Below are 17248 nucleotides of genomic sequence, written 5' to 3'. Positions count from 1 at the left end.
TGCTACAAGGGAAGGATTATCTTTTTTTTTTTTTTCTTCATATAAGAAACAGCAAAAAGAGATTCAATGAGTTGTTGGAGACCACAAAGAAAGTGAATTCCCAGGTCACTTTAATGCATTAAGAAATAATAATGAAAATATGTTTGGAGCAGAAGAGAAACAAGTCTCTTGACTACCTTTCCAATATTAACAGTATGCTAAAAAAAAAATAAATAAATGAAATGTTGTTGATGGGAACCAGATGTATCATTTCCAGGGGACTGGACAGGATAGCACGCTTTTCAGAGTGGTGCATGCAGCAGGGGATGCGTATACCAAAATAATAAAAATAATAATAAATAATAAAAAAATTAATGAACCTTCTCTTGCATAGATGAAGGCAGAAGAAAACCTGCAGTGGTAAGCAAAGTATTAATGTGGCCTGGTGCTTTGTAATTTAATAGTGAAGCAATAAAGGGGAATCTCCTTTCAAACGCTGCTGTATCTGGCTTTCTTGGTCTAATGGATCTTTATTTTTGTTGGTAGTTTTGGCCATTTCCTGTAAGCCAGCATAAGTTCAGAAGATAGATGCCATGATCAGCACTGCTAATGGCTGCTAGACTAGCTGCATGGACAAGCTAGTGTATTTTTCCTGTGTTGCAGAACACAGATATATTTTTCAGTGTAACTATTCTATTGGATGCTGACTCCAACTACAAAGGGTCTTGGTTGGGCAATGTGAGCTTGGGGTCCCACCCAGAAACATCCCAGGAAACAAAGCTACCCTGTCTGAGCTTGTAATAATGAACGCTTTGGGACAGACGCTCTTACCTACCAGATCAACTTGTAGGTGAGTAGATGTGAGCCATTTGCATGGATAATGAAGATGCTATCTCTTTGGGCTAATGGCCGGAAAGGGAAAACAGCTGACTGCTTTCCCACGCTGTAGAAATTGCTTGAAAAAAGAATGGTCAAGACACAGAGTTATGTAAAAGTCAAAGCCGATAGCTCAGAGTGCTTGCAACAACTTCATTGCCAGTGTCAAGAATAATTCATGGGGTGGAAGCTGTATTGGAGTGCAGCTTGCCTGATGGGTCTACATCTCCTCATTCCTCAGCTGCCATCCATGGTCTTTGAAGTTGGGGGGTTTAGAGTGCGTGAACAAACCTTTGGGTGATGTGTGGGCATGGAGGGCGGGAGAATACTTCTATGAGTTTTTCTGAGGTTGGATGCCTCGATGTTTGGAAGTCATCTATTGCCTGCTCAGTTTCTTGTGTCTGAAGATCTCTTGGTTGTGTTGACACTGTAGGTAAATGTGAGGAGGGAAAAAGAAAAAAAAGCCAAGTTCTCTGTCAAATAGATAAATGATTTAATTTAAACAAAGGTCAGTTGTACTTCAACAGAGAAATGAGCAAATCCCACTTTTGGTCTTCATGGGAAGACACAAATTGGGTATGGGCATGCCTCTGTGGGGTAAGTAAGATATACACGAGAACAACAGAGTTTAGGCTTAGGAAAATCAGTCTTGTAGAAATAAAAGCTGTCCAAATTAAGTGATCCCTGCAGTGTGTGCTCAAATATATTCATGTTTTCAGCTTTCATTCCTTTACACCTCAAACTTCTCAGGAAGACAGCAGTCACAGTAACACCATGGAAAACCTCAAACTATGAGGAAAGCAAGAAACAAACAAGTGCAGATAAATACCTATACTCATATCCATTATGTGTGTGTGTTTACCTCTTCCCCAGGTAAAACCCTTATTGCCAAATAGAAACTTTGGAGGTTTTTACTGAGTGAATCAACACCCTGCCTGTCATTTCAACAGTATTTTGTTATTAGTTCAATGATCTTCCGATACATTTTCTCAGTTGCATCAAGGCCCCAGATGAAATCAAGATGTCCCCAAGCAGGAAAATGCTCATGGTAAATGAGATTAGTAATCCGAGGAAGTAGCTTTGCCATGTCTTTTGGATCTGCAAATTTGTCACGTCCACCACTCCAAACGGCAATTGGTGTGCTTATCTTCTCTATCTCGTACGCAGGAGGAGTAGACTGCAAGAAAGAGAGGAGACCTGAGTGAATGCTCTTTTATCAGAAGTTGTGTCTGGAGAAAGGATTCTGTGCGAGCATCGCTCCCTCCCTTCTGCACTCACTACAGTAAAACAGTAAGGATGAAGGCCACCCTCTTAGTGTTTGTTTCCCTAACCCCGTTCCTTGTCTACCATGAAAAGGAATGATCCACCCTATTCCTGTGTCTTTCCTTAATGCATGGCTAGGAGTTGTCCTGCAGTTTGACACCTGCTTGTGCCCTTCAGAGGTGGGGATATGGAAACAGCAGTGTCTGTGTTTACCAAGCAAGAACTGTGGAGCTTATTCATGTGTATATTTAGAGTGGGAAGATCTTTAAGTTTTGTTGGGGCATAGAGGGCAATTGTTGGTCTTAGTTGTTATGCTTGGGACTTAAGTGGCAAGGAAATAATTTGGCCATTTATAATTTCGCTCTAGAAAATTTCTGAGACAGTGTGCATGGGTAGAAGTGACTGACTATATCTCTGGAGTCTTTCTGTCTGTGAAAAGCAGCCTACCCTGGTACAGCACAGGACACCGCAAATCAAATATGCCAATTAAAAGTGAAATGATTGTCAGCCAATTGGAGAGGTCACCGTAGCTGTGAGATTCATTTCCTCCCTTAACTGAAAGGCAGACCTTGAGGATTTTTGGGGGAGTGAAGAGCTCCATACTCACCCAGCCCTAGGACTTGGGTGTGGAACTTAGCCTTTTGGGAATGGCAGGTAAATTGACATGTCGTTGGACACATCCCTGCATCAGTAGGGGAGGCAAAAGGAACTTCTGTTACCTGTCTGTGAGGAACTGTCTACGCCTTGTCTGTCAATAGACTTTTACACGTGTGAGTATTAGATTCAGGTGAAACATTATCTCAGACCACTCTCTCCCTCTTTCTGTAGCACTCAAGGTGCTCAAATCTGAACTTTTCTGTTCTTAGTTTTGCCAGGACCTGAGGATGAGTTCTCAGGGAAACCGTATTGCCTTACCTGGTTGTATTTCTTCATGTTTTCCTTAGAGCCATAGTCATAAGCTTGAAATTGGTCTGCACGTGTTAGCTGTTAAAAGAACAGATGAAGTGTAAGTGTTGAGAGACCAAGAAGCAGATTGCAGGAGGTGTTTTCCTGCCTGTGATTGAAGCCAAGGCTCAGGCAGTGGACAGTGAGTTACTCCCACCCCTGCCTCTGGTTGCAGGCTTCCAGGGGTACTAAGGGTGGATCGTAGGGCGAGTGGCTTCATTGCCTTTGCTCTTGCTAACTTCCTCTCCGGATCGTCAGCCGCCACCCTTGGTACGTTTTGTTATTAAAATTTTGCTTGACTATCTTAGTTAGCTAAAGTTGGGGTCCCTGTTTGCGATGCAGAGTTGGGTTCCATTGCCACATGGAAAGAGGACCTGAATGTCTAGAACGTGTCAGGGCTATTACTAGTCTAGTGTAATATACAATCTCTCCTTACACATCTTGTCTTTTGTGTGTCAGTTTTGCTTGGTCTGTTCACACAAGTGGCGGCATATCCGGAGGCTCTGTACTTATAAGAGTTTGGTTATACATGAGTTGTGCTCTGACAGCAGTTTTGAGGTGGGACATTAGACACAAGACATTAGGCTTCCTGAGTCTGTGTTGTCTAAAAGACATGATATATGCCCTGCAGGACTGATGAGTGAAGAGTTAAGTACACATTTGTTTGGGGTTTTTTTGTTGGTTTTTTTTTCATTTTATTTTTATTTTATTTTTTGCACAAACCTGACAAGTAATTTCATTTGTGAGTGGCTGTATGTAATACAGGTTGAGAGAAAGTCAGTGTCTATCAGTTTAGAAAACCAAGGCTTCAAGTAGCTGGGAATGTGCTAGAAATCTGCTTGCTGTATTGCCTTTGCTATTTTCCTCTATCCTGCTGTATCTGTGTTTGCTTTGTAGCCACTTGACTTTGTTAGAGGCTGGCAAAATAGGCTGTAAAGCCACTGGCTGTCAATGGTTTGTCCCCATGGGTGTGTGTGCAGGGTAGGTGTATCCTGCAGGACTGACTGCTGGGAATTTTTGTCAGGGGTGTCCTCAGGAGCACACCTATATTCTAGATCATATTAAGTGTTTGCAGAAATGGGGGTTCTGCCTATAGGATGTATGTAGATATATCCTGGCTCAGCAGGTGCACCTGGACACATGCAGTGATGTCTCTTGGCTGGAGCTGTCTTGCCCTGATCTGATTCAGACTATGAGCAGAACAAGCTCAGATCTGGCAATACATAAGTAGAAACCCACCTTTAGAGAACTGGAATCCAGGATTTGGACGGTGGCAAGAGTGATTAAAAGGGTTTTGGAAAAACCTGGCTGTTGGGAACATCCCTGTAGAGCAATGTTGCTTGTCATGTACTGTAGTAGTATAAGGCAGTTCCCGACCTTGCCGTTGTGCCAGCAGAAATGTTTGTGTGATTAACTGGCTTTGGGAGGTGACCCAGGCTGCAATTAATTCTCCTCAGGGAGAAAAGCTTTAACCTGGATCACTTCTTTGTCTGGATCATCCCCTGGCTGCTCAAGTTTCCACTATCCTCCTACTGCCTGCCAAGTGCCTAGACCACGCTTGCGTTCACTTCTGCAGCTTTCAAGGCATAAATAAAGATGAAGGCTGGAAGCCATTAGAGCCCAACATGCGGAGAGGCCTGGTGTGCCCTGGGGAAACCTCAGTGCCTGATACCAAAGGGGCAATTCAGGTAATGGTCTGGTGAGCCATGGGAAACAGTGCTCCCTCCGTGGCAGGTGCTCACAGCCGCATGTGAGAAGATGTGATGGGCAGTTTCCCAGATCCACCGCCTCTGGACTTCCCTGGAGGCTGTCAGTTGCATAAAAAGCAGTAGTAAGAGTCTGTTTATATGTCAGTGCGCAGTTATACCTGATGCCAATGAATAATGTTCTGTACTGATGTTCCAGCAGGGGAATGTCCTACGTATGTATTTATTCGACTCTGGAGAGAAAGCAGAAATGTTATAAAGGCATGGAACCCGTGTTGTAACAGAATAAAGCTGTGAAGGACCTGAGCAACATACTGCTGCTGTGTTAAAACCCCATTTTAATAGGATATTCTTCAAATATCAGAGAAAACTGAGAAGCAGACTTCAGAATAGCTGGCTAATAGAATGCATCTGCACGCTTTCTCCATGAAAGTGAGTCTGTTCCATGGAGATAATACTACTGTGGGATCCTATGGTTCAGCAACAGTAGGGAAAAACCCTCCAGTCCTTTCAAAGTAGATTCCCCACCTCACACCAAACCCCCATGCATGTGTAAGTCTTTTGAAGATTTGTTTTTCTCTTCACTTTACTCCCAGTGCTAAAGAAGCCAGCTTACAAAACAGATTGCTTTTTCTTCTGTTTGCATTTTTACAGTTCTGTTAAGGAGATGTTCAAATTCCATCTCCCCGGATTCCTCCTCAGTTTTGTTATCTTGCCCTGAGAACCACATTAGTGACTTAACCCAAGTCAGGAAAGATCCTTAATGGTTAGCTCTGCAATTCAAAAGGGCTGCAATGCCTCTAATTGCTTTTGCACTGAACCTTTGATTCTCACTGCTTTCCCATAGGTGCTTTTACAAGCAGTTATAGATGGAGAAAAATGGACCCCAGGCTTTACAGATATTGCAGTAATAAACATTACACAGGCCAGCTTCTGCATACTTTGGCCACTGTAAAGGGGATTTAAGACACACGACAGTGTCCATATGTTGGCAAGCATAGGGACAACTCTGCTGTCCCCTCTGACTGATGCACTAGTCCTTGTGAATCCCACTGTAGGTTTGTTGCACTCCTCAGGCACAGTGCAAGGACTTTCTGTAGCTCTATGTGTTGTGGATTGAGCCCACTTCTAAGGACAACAAAAATGGGAAAACGACCCTTCTTACAATAGTTCTTTGGGACCGAGTTCTGGTGCAAGTAGTCAGAAAAGTGGGAAGAGAAAAGGAGTTTTTTCCTGTCTCTTAATTATTCCAGTGTTCAGAGGACCTGGTGTCTGCATGCTAAGGAAGGAATCTGGGAACTGTATTAACCAAAGAGAAGTCTGACTCCATCATCCATTGGCTCTTTTTAAAAAGCATCTGTGTATGACCTAAATCTGGTCAGCTTAGCTGCAAAAGGGGGCACATCTATTGACATGTGCAATATAGCTCCAGGCTGAATTCAGTCCTTTCTTTCTGGGATTGGAATGTGCCTAGTTGTTGGTCCCATCCATCATTAGCTCTAGTCCTGTTTGGCACTGTTCACACCACACAATGTCCTGGCATTCCCTCAGCTGCTGAGAACTACGTTGTGGTTTATGTACATTTACATGCATGGCAGTTCTAGATAAGGATAGAGTGCACAAATGTAACTTCCAAAATCACCTTAGTTTTGAGTAGGTGTTCTTGCATATACTTACCGTGTTCAGATTTTTTATGTTGCCTCCAGCTATGTAACAGAGTACATGGCCACAAAACTTATCCAGGCTTGTACATAACTGTATCACAGGTCCTTTCAGAAATCCAATTTGGTGCATGGCTCCTTTGCTGCCAAGTACTAACTGAGGGAAGGGAGAAGCGCAACACTTTTTTTTCTTGTTACAGGAGCATTTTATGCAGGAAACTGTTGCTAATAGCCTAGCCTCCTAACTCAGTGTTCAAAGATTGCTGAAACAGCTTGCCCTCCCAGTACCCCTTAAAACAACTTCTTCCCCATAGTGCATCACATATCCTTCCTTCTTCATATGACTGGCATCAGTCCTGGAGGAAGCCATCCTTCCATTTCTAATGTAGTGACCTCAATGCTCACTCATTTCTGAAGTCCCAGAGATTGTCATGGCTGTTATTGCAGCTCTGGTTTAGTTCCTCCTGCATGAGGCCAGCAAAATATTAGTCAACAGCAAGAGTCCTACGACGATACAGAGCTTCACAAGTCTCCTACTTCACTGGGACCTGCTGCTACAAGCCCTATATCTCCAGTATTTTCCCCACAGAATTTGGAAACAGATTTTTCAAGAGCACTCGATTCATCCCAAGCTCAGTATCAGCATGTCACCTGTTTGGGAACATTTCGTCTCAGGTTGAGTGAACCCTGTTTAGGTAAATCAGGCATTGGGCCTCTTAGAAGGAAGAATGACATACCCTGAGCAGTGCTTCAGGAACATTTGTTATCTTAATCAGAGGGCTTGCAGCATGTGAGCATGTGGTCACTGGGCCCAGAGCACAGAATATTTTCACCCGTTTAGCCAGCTCAGGGTATGTAGAAAATGCTATGAAGCCTGCAAACACAGGAGAGACAGGCTGAGTTAGTGAAGACATCTTCCACAGACAAATAAATAAGCAGTAGGTAGCAAACAAGAAGTGAGACTAGATTTGCAGCCCATTATCTGTTGTCCATGTTTGTCTGTGCTGCATGTTTTACCTAAGGCAAGTGTTGAAGCTAAGTCCTGAAATGAATTTTATTTGGGAGGCAAAGTTCCTTCTGAGGTTAAGAGCATGTCTGGACATCATTGCCTTTATCAGAACAGTTTTTGTAGGCAACATGTCAATGAGGTTTTCATGATAAAATCAATTTCCTCTAAAGTTCAAAAAACTCTCATAAAAATGAGTTTTTCAGATTATAGTCTCTAAAGGTCTATGTATGTTTATGCTTCCATGAAACTGTAGAATAATTAGCTGAATACTGGGAGCTTTGAGTGTTTTCAACTGATTGTTTGCATCAAAGGCAGCTGAAGAAAGCCTAGGTGGTTAGTTTGTTTTGCCATGAGGGTCTTTAAATACTCTTATGAGAGGAAAAGAAAGAAAAGGTCTGGAGCCGTGACAATATATGATATTCCCACATTTCCTTCTCTTTTTTTCTGGGTCGTTTACACTAATGAACTGGCAGTTGCTCATTTCTAATTAATGTCCATTCATGGATCTTACACATAAAACATAAACATCAGGAACTTTCAGCTGATGCTAAAAGAAAGTTAGTTGCACTCAGAGGCCATGAAGTGAGTTAATGCTAAAGGCTGGCACTAAGAGAAAATAAGTTATTAATGTTTTTCCTTTCCTAATTTTCAGTCTCTGGCATTATGTTTTTAAACAGTAATGCAGCCAGTTATAGCCACTTATGAACAACGCTTTACATTGTAAGATTGTCATTAAGTCACATGACTTAGTAATGTTGAGGTTCTTTTTCCTTGTCTTCTGTTATTTGAAATTATGTATTATATGTGCTGTTTTATCTTTTTAGTTTTTCCTTTCTGTTCACAAGGAAAATAATTGTATGTCTTAATACAAAAGATTAACTTAATGAAAATTCTGTTGCTGAGAATTTAAGAAAAATACCCAGTGCCAGTACCTGAAGTACCCGGTAAATAACCACTTTTATGTCTCTAATTATTTAAAAAGTTGAACCATATTTGGATCTGCTATTAGGTTTCTTTGTTTATTAAGGGTAGCCAAAGCTGTTTTTAGAAAAGTTTTCCATATTTTCCAAATCTCAACTCCGAAGGTACTTCTATGTTTGCTAGCTCTCCACAAACAAGAAAAGCAACTGAATCAATGGGGAGACCCACGTACTGATCGGATAGGAACACGAATGGTTGTGAACCGTGACTGTCCTGACATTACCTGTTGTTGTGCCTTCAGAGTGACCAACATAGTATACATCCTTCTGCCCAGTTTTATTCATGATGAAGTACAGCTCTGCTGGAATATCGTATTTACCCATTTCATCAAAGCTACAGGGGAGAAACACAAAAAGCTAGCAGGCAATTCGACTATCACAGGGTGAGTTACTGAATGTCAGTTTTCATTGCACCGAGCAGGACCCATTGAAAGACGAGGTTGCACACTTTGTCTGTGTTCTTGCTTGAGTTGGGGAAGGGGGTAGAGAGACGCAGCTGTACTGCCAGGCTGCCTGATGCCTTGGGCTCTCTGCGGAGGAGGTGCCAGTTTCGCCTGTCAGCTGCAGCCCTTGGGGAACTGAATTTAATCAGTGCTTTCACTAGCATGGGTTACAAAACACATCTCTCTCTGTTGAATTCAGCTGTGAGAGATCAGAGATTTCTACACAAGGCTGCTCAGCCTGTTCCAGCTGAGGTTCTTGCTCTCCCTCTCACAGTACTGTCTCCCTTTTCCTCAGCATCCCATTTCATTTCCCAGTGTCCAAAATCTCTTCCCCATTGGGAGCCAATGCTCCCAACTCTGAGTAGTAGAGAGCATCCTTCTTCGTCTGGTTCTTTACTCTCCTTGGTTGGTGTAGACCCTGTCCTGATGCTGGTTTAGGTAAAAACCATCAGGCTGATGCTATCTAGTCCCCTTGGAGTTTCTGTCTTGGGTAATTCTCCGTCTACAGAGTACCTGAACTGCCAGAATGCTTTCTGGCTGGGATTAAGGGTCTTGTGTTTTAAAGACCAAGTGTTCCCTCGGCTGTTTCCCATCCAGACATCATAGCCAGCATCTGCGAGGAGGAAGCCCAAGCTGTTGTTAGGCAGGTTAGAAATCCAGTGGGTAGCATCTCCTAGAAAAGCATGCTGTAGGAAGACTACAGGTTTTTGCCCTGGAAAAGATAAAAATATTCTTATATTGGAGCAGTAGTTAATGTGTATTTAAGATAGGGGTGCAGAGTTTCGTTTGTGAGAGGTTTTAAATCTTTCCTTCTTCAAGAAGCTCCCAGGAGCACTATGCATAGATATTGGTCTGAGAAACCTGAAGGGTTTGTTCCATGCAAGCAGGAACCGTTTCATGACATTTCATGACCATTTCATGACAGGACTGGCAAATAAAGAATTTAATGAGGAGGCCTGTCCCCACCTCCTCTTGCACTGGACAGCCAACTTACAGGTCCCTATATTGAAACCATCTACCCACAGCTGAAAACTTCTGAAGGCATAACAGTGTATGGAAGACAAAGATTAATTCATCCAAAGAAGCATATCTACCCTTAGGTCTATTCAGTAACCAACTGAGCAGGGCTGAGAGGCCCCTGATCTAACTTTGGTTAACCTTATTTTGAGAGTAAGGCTGGTCCAGATGACCTCCAAAGGAGGAGATCCAAATAGGTGGAGGCATTCAAAATAAATTATTCTATAATTCTAACAAGGAGTAATAAACAAAGTAGCAGTATCCAGGGTACCTCGAATTCCAGGTAGAAATTTTTATTCCATTCAAAAAATGTGATGAAACGATGAAATGCATTTGCTTTTCATTGATGACCTGATTTCTTATCACCTTCCTTAAGAATACCTCTGTCCTTCAGAAGACTGGGAATTAATATTCATATGCCTAACCTGAGAGGCTTTGTTGTCAGGCTTCTGTTTTAAATGTAAATTACTTAGGGTGTTAATGCAAAACCTCCCCAAATCCAGATTACCAAACCGTCCCCCAACCCACATGAGGGAAAAAACCTAGGATATGACAAAATTATTAGAAAAGTCTGAAATAAGGATAGAGACATTGAATGTGTGGACTTTAGATGGATTCAGAATTCAGGCCACATTCCTGACTAGGTGCTCTTGCTGAGATGGAAAGGTGTGGAACATGCCATTGCATGTGCAAAGGGGAAAGATGGGGGACCCATGTAAGAGTAGGCTCTCAGACCTTCCTTACGTCCTGTAACTGTGTCACACCTGTATTTTGGCTGTTCCTCCCAGCGGGAATTCTGAAGACACCAAGAATGTATCCATCCTCCGTAGTAACTTGATATTCCTCACTGGGGTATCCATGATATCTGATAATTTCACTCTGTGGGAAGCCAAAGGAGAGCTTGTTAACATGCACTTACAGCGTAGAGATGAGTGGAGAAGGTGTCTAGAGGCTGCTTCTGGCCAGGAATGTGAAACTAGCCAAGAACATGCCGGGAAGATGCGTGTGATAACATATCGCTGGCTTTTTCTCTACCGCTCTGTGTTGTACTGGTAGGAAGGGACCCAAAAGGGATTCCTGCAGGACAGCACAACCCGTGCCTCTCTCTTTTGGGGATGATCAGATCTATGCTATACCATAGCCACGGAGGCTGGAGGATGCAAACGGCGGGGAGAGCGGTTGAGCTGTGTTTGTGCGATGTGGTTTGGGTATGCTCTTTAATGCTGTACCTCTCAAATTGAAATACCAAGAGCTGCGTTTGCTCAGGTAGAAGCACCTAGTTATACTTGGAGCTTGCCAGACATAGCCCATGTTGCTTAGGTTTTGGCTAGGTAGTAATTGCAGTGGTACCCAAGCACTGCACAGGCTTGTAAGAGCGGCAGGACGACAGAGTTCACCTGCGCAGTAAATGAGACTGTTCCTGGGCCCTGCGGCTTGGTTGTACGTGCTGTCATGTGTCAGGACTGTGCCGGGAGTAGCTTTCCCCCGAGCATCCCAGTGCTCTCCACCACTTTTCCTGGATGCATCTTTGTTCTTTTAGACTTTGGGGATGATGCTGTTACACAGCTCGGATGAAGCCGTCGTGCTTTGGAGGGTAACCAAGCTGAGCGGTGTGGATGTAGGCTGTTCTGTGGTGGTAGCGCAAGGCCCCTGGCCGCAGGGACCATGGCTGGGAAAAAATATTACAGGTCTTGTAAAAAGATGCATCACAAGTCTTCTTCAGACCTGCTTAGGGGGTAGTTGTCTGGTAGTTGACCCCATATTATGGGACAAAGCAGACCTGTACTGAGCGACTAACCTTTGGGAGGTAGCTTGTCCTGCTGTGCAAGGCTGATGCAGCTCATACCTTTCTAGAGAGTAAACATGCGGCAGTATCTGTATAAGACAGTGCCAAAAGAATTGGGGTTTGGGCCATAATGAATCGTTTCTCGCCAAAGTGTGGTTAGGCAAGCCAGGGAGGGTGGGTCTCCTATTACAGACTCACTCACAGCACCACCTATTACATTCTTGCCACTATTGTGAGGAAATCTTTGGTGATTCAGAGCAAGGGGTCTTGGATTACTTTGTGTTGTGCGGATCTGCAGGTTGAAGAAGGGATTCAACCTGCCTTGCCACTCTGCTGAGCAAGCAGGTTGTTACAGAAGGGGAGGGCTTTGCTTCCCTTGAGACTAGAAACCAGGCTTTGCCTCCACCGCAAGGGAATTCTTCTCTCCGGCAGCTCAGACTTTTTGGATAGGAGCATCAAGGTTTCTTCTAGGCCGGTGCTCCCTACCACAATGCTGGAGGGACCCCTCTGAAGGGGTCCTCCTTTTAGCCTCCTGACAGGGACTGATAGTGATGGGGCGGTGGTAGTGGTACTGGGAGAGACAATTTAGGAAGAAAGGGAGAGAAAGTGACGCAACTTACAACGTTCATAAAGCATTCGGGGTTGCGAGTCTTCCTGTACTGGCTTTTGTCTGAATTCAGAGTGGAGGGTGCTGTGAATCCTGCTGAAAAGGCAATTCCTTGGGAGCAGAGCAGCACGAGGAGGCACCACATCTTGGGGCTGTGTGAAAGAGCACATGCCGGGGTGTTTGCTTTAGGAAGAGAGTGCAGTGGAATTCCACATGAAGACCCAGGTGGGGAGTCTCCTGAAGGTTGCCCAAGGTCTGTTCCTCAGGGGGCTGCCAGAATAAGTACCTGTGTGAGGAGGGACTGTCCACAGCTCATGCTGTGTAACAGGGAGGGTTGCAGAACAGGAGAGCAAAACACTTGGGGATACCAGGCGAGAATATGCCTGATCATTCTGCAGATGACAAGAGAGCTGTCGTTGGTAGACAGGGCCAGCTCCTCGCATGAGTCTAGCAGAAGCTTGACAAAGAAGCATGAATACCTGAGATGACCATCACCCAGCTTGTCTGCCTTTATCTGCCTCCACTTCTCTGCCAGCAAGAGAGGTGAAAGGAGAAGAAAGCACTGCTTGTTTCCTGTCTCCTCAGGAGTGAGGTGAGAGAGGTTTGGGATGGGCTCTCTTTCCACCTGTCCTCTCCTCCTTTGGGATCAAATGCCATCCTTGGTGCTGGTCAGTGGTGCTGCGGTGAGAGATCAGTCAATGAAGGGTTGTGCAGGGGCCAGGAGTGATTCAGGGACTCTGGGAAGAGACATAACGGTCTTAGGGGAACATGCGTGCACCAGATCAGTGCCAGCTTGTGCTTTCACCATGGGGTGATGTGCCCCAGACCAGGTTCAAGTTCTGTTTGAAATTAGTTCCTCTGAGAATATGAAGCAAACAAGGTGACCATGTGTGGCTCCCCAGAAGCCCCGTGAGTCAGTTCCCAGCCAGCCTTGCCTTTCAGACTGAAACTGAATCATCTAGGTCTCCATTTACCATCCCATCGGGTTTCTTCACCAGCCCCTTCTGCCCACTTCTTCCAAGAACCTGCCTTGCTATCCCCAGATAATTGCATTTTTCCTACTGCTACTTCTGAGCCCAAAGTTTCTGTCTCTCAAAATCGATGGCTGCCACCAGCCGAGAAACCATGAAATGATTTGGTTTTAGAGCAGTGAACAATGGATCTGAGACTGCCTTCATGTTGCCAAGGGCCTGTCTCCTTCATCTCTTAGAAATGGCTGTCCATATTGAAAATCTTGTCTTGGTCATGGGGAGGTGAGACCTTGCCCTTTCCTGGGTTGACTGATGGTACCAGATTAGCTTTTCTGAATAGAAATTGCAGAGGGCAGCCTATCTAGCACCAGTTTATGCCGACTCCACCTACAGTAGATATGCTTCCAGGTTTTAGACTTAATTTTCCAGAACCCAGTCAATGAGTACAGGAACACTGCTCTCTGTGAGCTTCCCAGACCTTTTTTTCAACATGCAAATTTTGACTCAAATGCTCCCTAGAAAAGGGAAGAGCAGGTTCTGTGTCCCAGAAAGTTACTGGGTGTGAGACTATGAGTTAAAACTGTTTGGAGAGCAAGAGAAGTGCTGACATCTTCAGTGCTCCTTGCCTACCACAGAGCTGCAAGTAGGTAGGATAGGGTTTTTCTTTCCAATCAGAAGAACAGTACAAAAAGGATTCATACATGAAGCTCAGGACCGTGCTCACACATTCTGAAAAAGCCCTTATACATCTAATTGTTGTTGTATGCTGTGTCTGCATGTGTGAGGAGAGAACGAGGGCTGTGAAGAGAAAAGTAGCAGCCATTCTGCATGTGGATAAAGACCATAAAAATCAGGCAGGCTACTTAAATGTTCCACAATAGAATCCGTGGAACAAAAGGGACACGTAATGCAATGTAAGGCTTCAGCTCATCAAGGCGCCTTGTCAGATTGCCTCACCAGTAATGACTGGCGACATTACTGCTCTTGTAGGCTTGGTTCCTCAGAAGAAGAGGGCATCCTTCTGTGACCATGGTGTGTTTATGTTAGTCCACCTTTCTGTCCATCCTGTAATTAACTTTTGATGTCATTGGTAAATATCTGCCAAGCTCAGCACTGAGATACAAGCCTGTAAGGTAATGGGGTTCGCAGGAGCTCCTGAGAACTGTTTGCTGGGGAAGGATTATTCAGAGGGGTTAGTGCCTTGCTGGGGGGAAGGCAGGGCAAAGGCAGCCGTTGTATGTTCTGCAACCAGCTGAGCAGTCAGCAAGAGTGAACTAGCCAACTAGCCAGTGTCCGTTTAGCTTCAAAGCAGCCACAGCACGCATGGCTGGGCATCAGGGTTTGTGAGAGAATTTCGCAGGAGGCCTGCCTGTGTTATAGTTTGCATTAGGAAGATAAGCAGACTCAGGAAACAAGTCTTTCTGAAACCAGGCATTGCTAGGTCCAATAGACATGGAGAATCCAATTTTTAATGAAGAACAGAGGTTCTCATGCAGCCACACGTTTCTGAAGTCTGCAGCATAAGACATCTGCTATGACAAGACATGCTGCTCTATGAAGTTTATTTGGACTTGGAAATGGACCTACAGATCAAGAGAAAATAAGAGAGTATTCCTTGGCAAGTAATAGGGAAGATGAGCAGGATTTGTGGGAGTGAGGGAGGGGTAACCGAGAGATTTTTGCACTCTCTGAATCTCCTTATAGGAGAAGGAGTTTTGAATTTTTCTGATCTTCAATTTAACCTTTAAATTCGACTGAACAAATTTAAAGAAGTCAAACCTCATGAGTCATCGGACAGTTGGAATGAAGCAGCATTTGGAAACACCCAAAACTTTAAACTTGGCATCAAAACACACTTCGATTCCCTTTGTATATCAAATACTTCTTAATTTTTGTTGCCAAAACAGGAAGCCTCACAACTACATCCTCGGTCAGCACAACACTCTTTTTTACTTTCTGCTGGTTTACTTTGTTCTAACGGGAGTAAAATATGCCTCCCTCTCCCTGCACAGGGAGTCTCATTTGGGAGGAAGTTTTGCTAATGTCTCAGCTTGTTTTCAAATCACTACCAAGACTAGTTGAGGCAATGCAGAGGCTAAATTATTCCTCTTGTTAGGGCAAACTTTTCTCAATGCACTCTATGATCACCTGGCTTAGCTGGCATGGCTCATGGACTTCCAGGTATTTGCCTTTTGAATCAGATACAGCGGGCTAAGTAATATCAATCCTGGCAAGCCACTGCTGACTTAAGCTTCAGGAATAAAGACAGCTAGGAGACATGAACAGCTGTTTTTATCTAGTGAGATGAAGTCATAAGGAAATATTGGGCATGGTAAACTGTCATAAAAGAACATACTCAGAAGGAAAAAAGGTCAGAGAGAGAAATGTCCTTGAAAGTTCTTTAGGTACTTTTAAGATTTAGTGAAACTAAGATACAAGCCCTTCAGAAATTCATCCATTTATCCTTGTGCTTTAAGCAGTCTAAAATTTATTTCATATAAGCTGTAAGGCATACACACACCATCCAGAGAAGCAACTGTGACTAAATGCATATGAGAATCTGCTGCTTTACTCACTAATAAAACATACAAGTGCATTACACTGCAAGAGCAGGAGGTCCAGTTTACACACACTGTTGCAATATGGGGACTTTCATTCCCTTGTTCTCAGACTGAAGAAAACAAGTAGAGAAAAATGAAGTAATTGCTTTTTTTCTTCCTTTTGTGCAGATCAAACTTCTTTGCCTTCTAACTGGAGCAAAGAAGCACTTCTGTGCATAGCAATAGGCTTACAGATCAGAGAGGCAAAAAGCTGTCTATTCTTACAAGAAACTGCACAAAAGCAAGACTGCACCTCTTTATGGAGACAGGCAACAGAGAAAAAGACCATGAACACATATGTACAGGCAACTTACCTCTGCTTTGACTGCCTTGCTTGTGCCTTCTGCCGCAGTTCCTAGCCTGTCTCCACTGGCAGACTGATTCACTGGCAGAAACCTGCGCCGATAAAAGGAAGTCAAAACACAATGAGCACTTCAGGGTAGCAGCCGTGAGTGTCATGAGTTGGCAGCATGTATTGTAGAGCGTGTTTAAGTGCTGATTTGGCAGTGCTTCAGAAGTAGGGAAACCTTTGTGATGAAAAAGATCTTCTGGTTAAATTCACAAACCCAAAATGCACCATGGAGCAGGAGAGTTTAAGTACCTACAAATCAGTGGTTAGGATGTTTAGCTGGGACCTGGGTGTTCCAGTTCCCTGAGGCTGTGGTAGACCTTCACCTGTACTGTTGCCCAACGGAGGGGCTGCTCCAAATGTAATCTTTTAGGATGAAGAGAAGGAAGTGTCCAGCTTCTCTCAACATACTCTCTCAAGAACACTGTCTCTGCTATTGCTTTTCATTTGGTTTATGTTAACTTTAACATTATGCACAGACTCCTAAGTCTGTTTTTCAGTGAGCAGCACAACTCATGAAACCCATCTTATTCTACACGAGTCGCTCAAAGTTGACATGGTTTCTGTAGGGACCCTCTGGTGCCAAAGAAAGCTTGAACACATCATATAACCTTTCTTCCAGTGAGGGAACAAACAAGGGTTCTTGTTTCTCCCAAGCCATTTTCATCAACTGTGAAAACAGTATCTTTGGAGAACCCTGCCTAACTGCTGAATTAGTTGTAGTCAGCCTGGGGGCTCAGCCTTCACTGAAATTGGCTTGATGACCAGGGGCAGAAGGACACGTTCTGTGTCCTTAGGCAGCTGGGCTGCAAATGAAGTAGAATCGTCCTACATGAGGACCAGCCTTTTCAGCCAATTAACTCATAAGTGTCTTCAGAAGAACTTGTGTTTCATCATGGTCTAAGGAGCATTTAGAAGAACACCAGATGAAAGGGATGTGTTCTTGGGAACACCGTTGCAAATAATGTGATGCCTTTGGGTGGTGGGGGAAGGAAAGGAGTGAAATAAGAACAGGATATCAGTGAAGCCACAGTAACAGTTCTGCTTTACATACAA

The 17248-nt window shown here is 44.0% G+C and overlaps 1 protein-coding gene across 1 annotated transcript; it reads right to left on the bottom strand.

Moving 5' to 3' along the window:
• Positions 1-1798: 1798 nt before the first annotated feature.
• LOC103897830 (lysosomal acid lipase/cholesteryl ester hydrolase) lies at positions 1799-16235 on the bottom strand. Its single transcript, XM_009278006.1, has 10 exons — positions 16158-16235; positions 12286-12424; positions 10644-10758; positions 9376-9574; positions 8644-8753; positions 7168-7304; positions 6447-6587; positions 4931-5002; positions 3034-3102; positions 1799-2032 (listed from the first exon to the last, which is right to left on the bottom strand). The coding sequence occupies exons 2-10, from the start codon at positions 12415-12417 to the stop codon at positions 1799-1801; spliced, it is 1209 nt and encodes a 402-aa protein (XP_009276281.1). The 5' UTR covers positions 12418-12424; positions 16158-16235.
• Positions 16236-17248: the final 1013 nt, after the last annotated feature.

The sequence above is a fragment of the Aptenodytes forsteri genome, unplaced genomic scaffold (genome assembly GCF_000699145.1).
Source record: "Aptenodytes forsteri isolate BGI_AS27 unplaced genomic scaffold, ASM69914v1 Scaffold15, whole genome shotgun sequence".
Classification (NCBI taxonomy): Eukaryota; Metazoa; Chordata; class Aves; order Sphenisciformes; family Spheniscidae; genus Aptenodytes; species Aptenodytes forsteri.
Note: the sequence above shows the minus strand (reverse complement) of the source record. Positions and strands in the feature narration are given on the sequence as shown.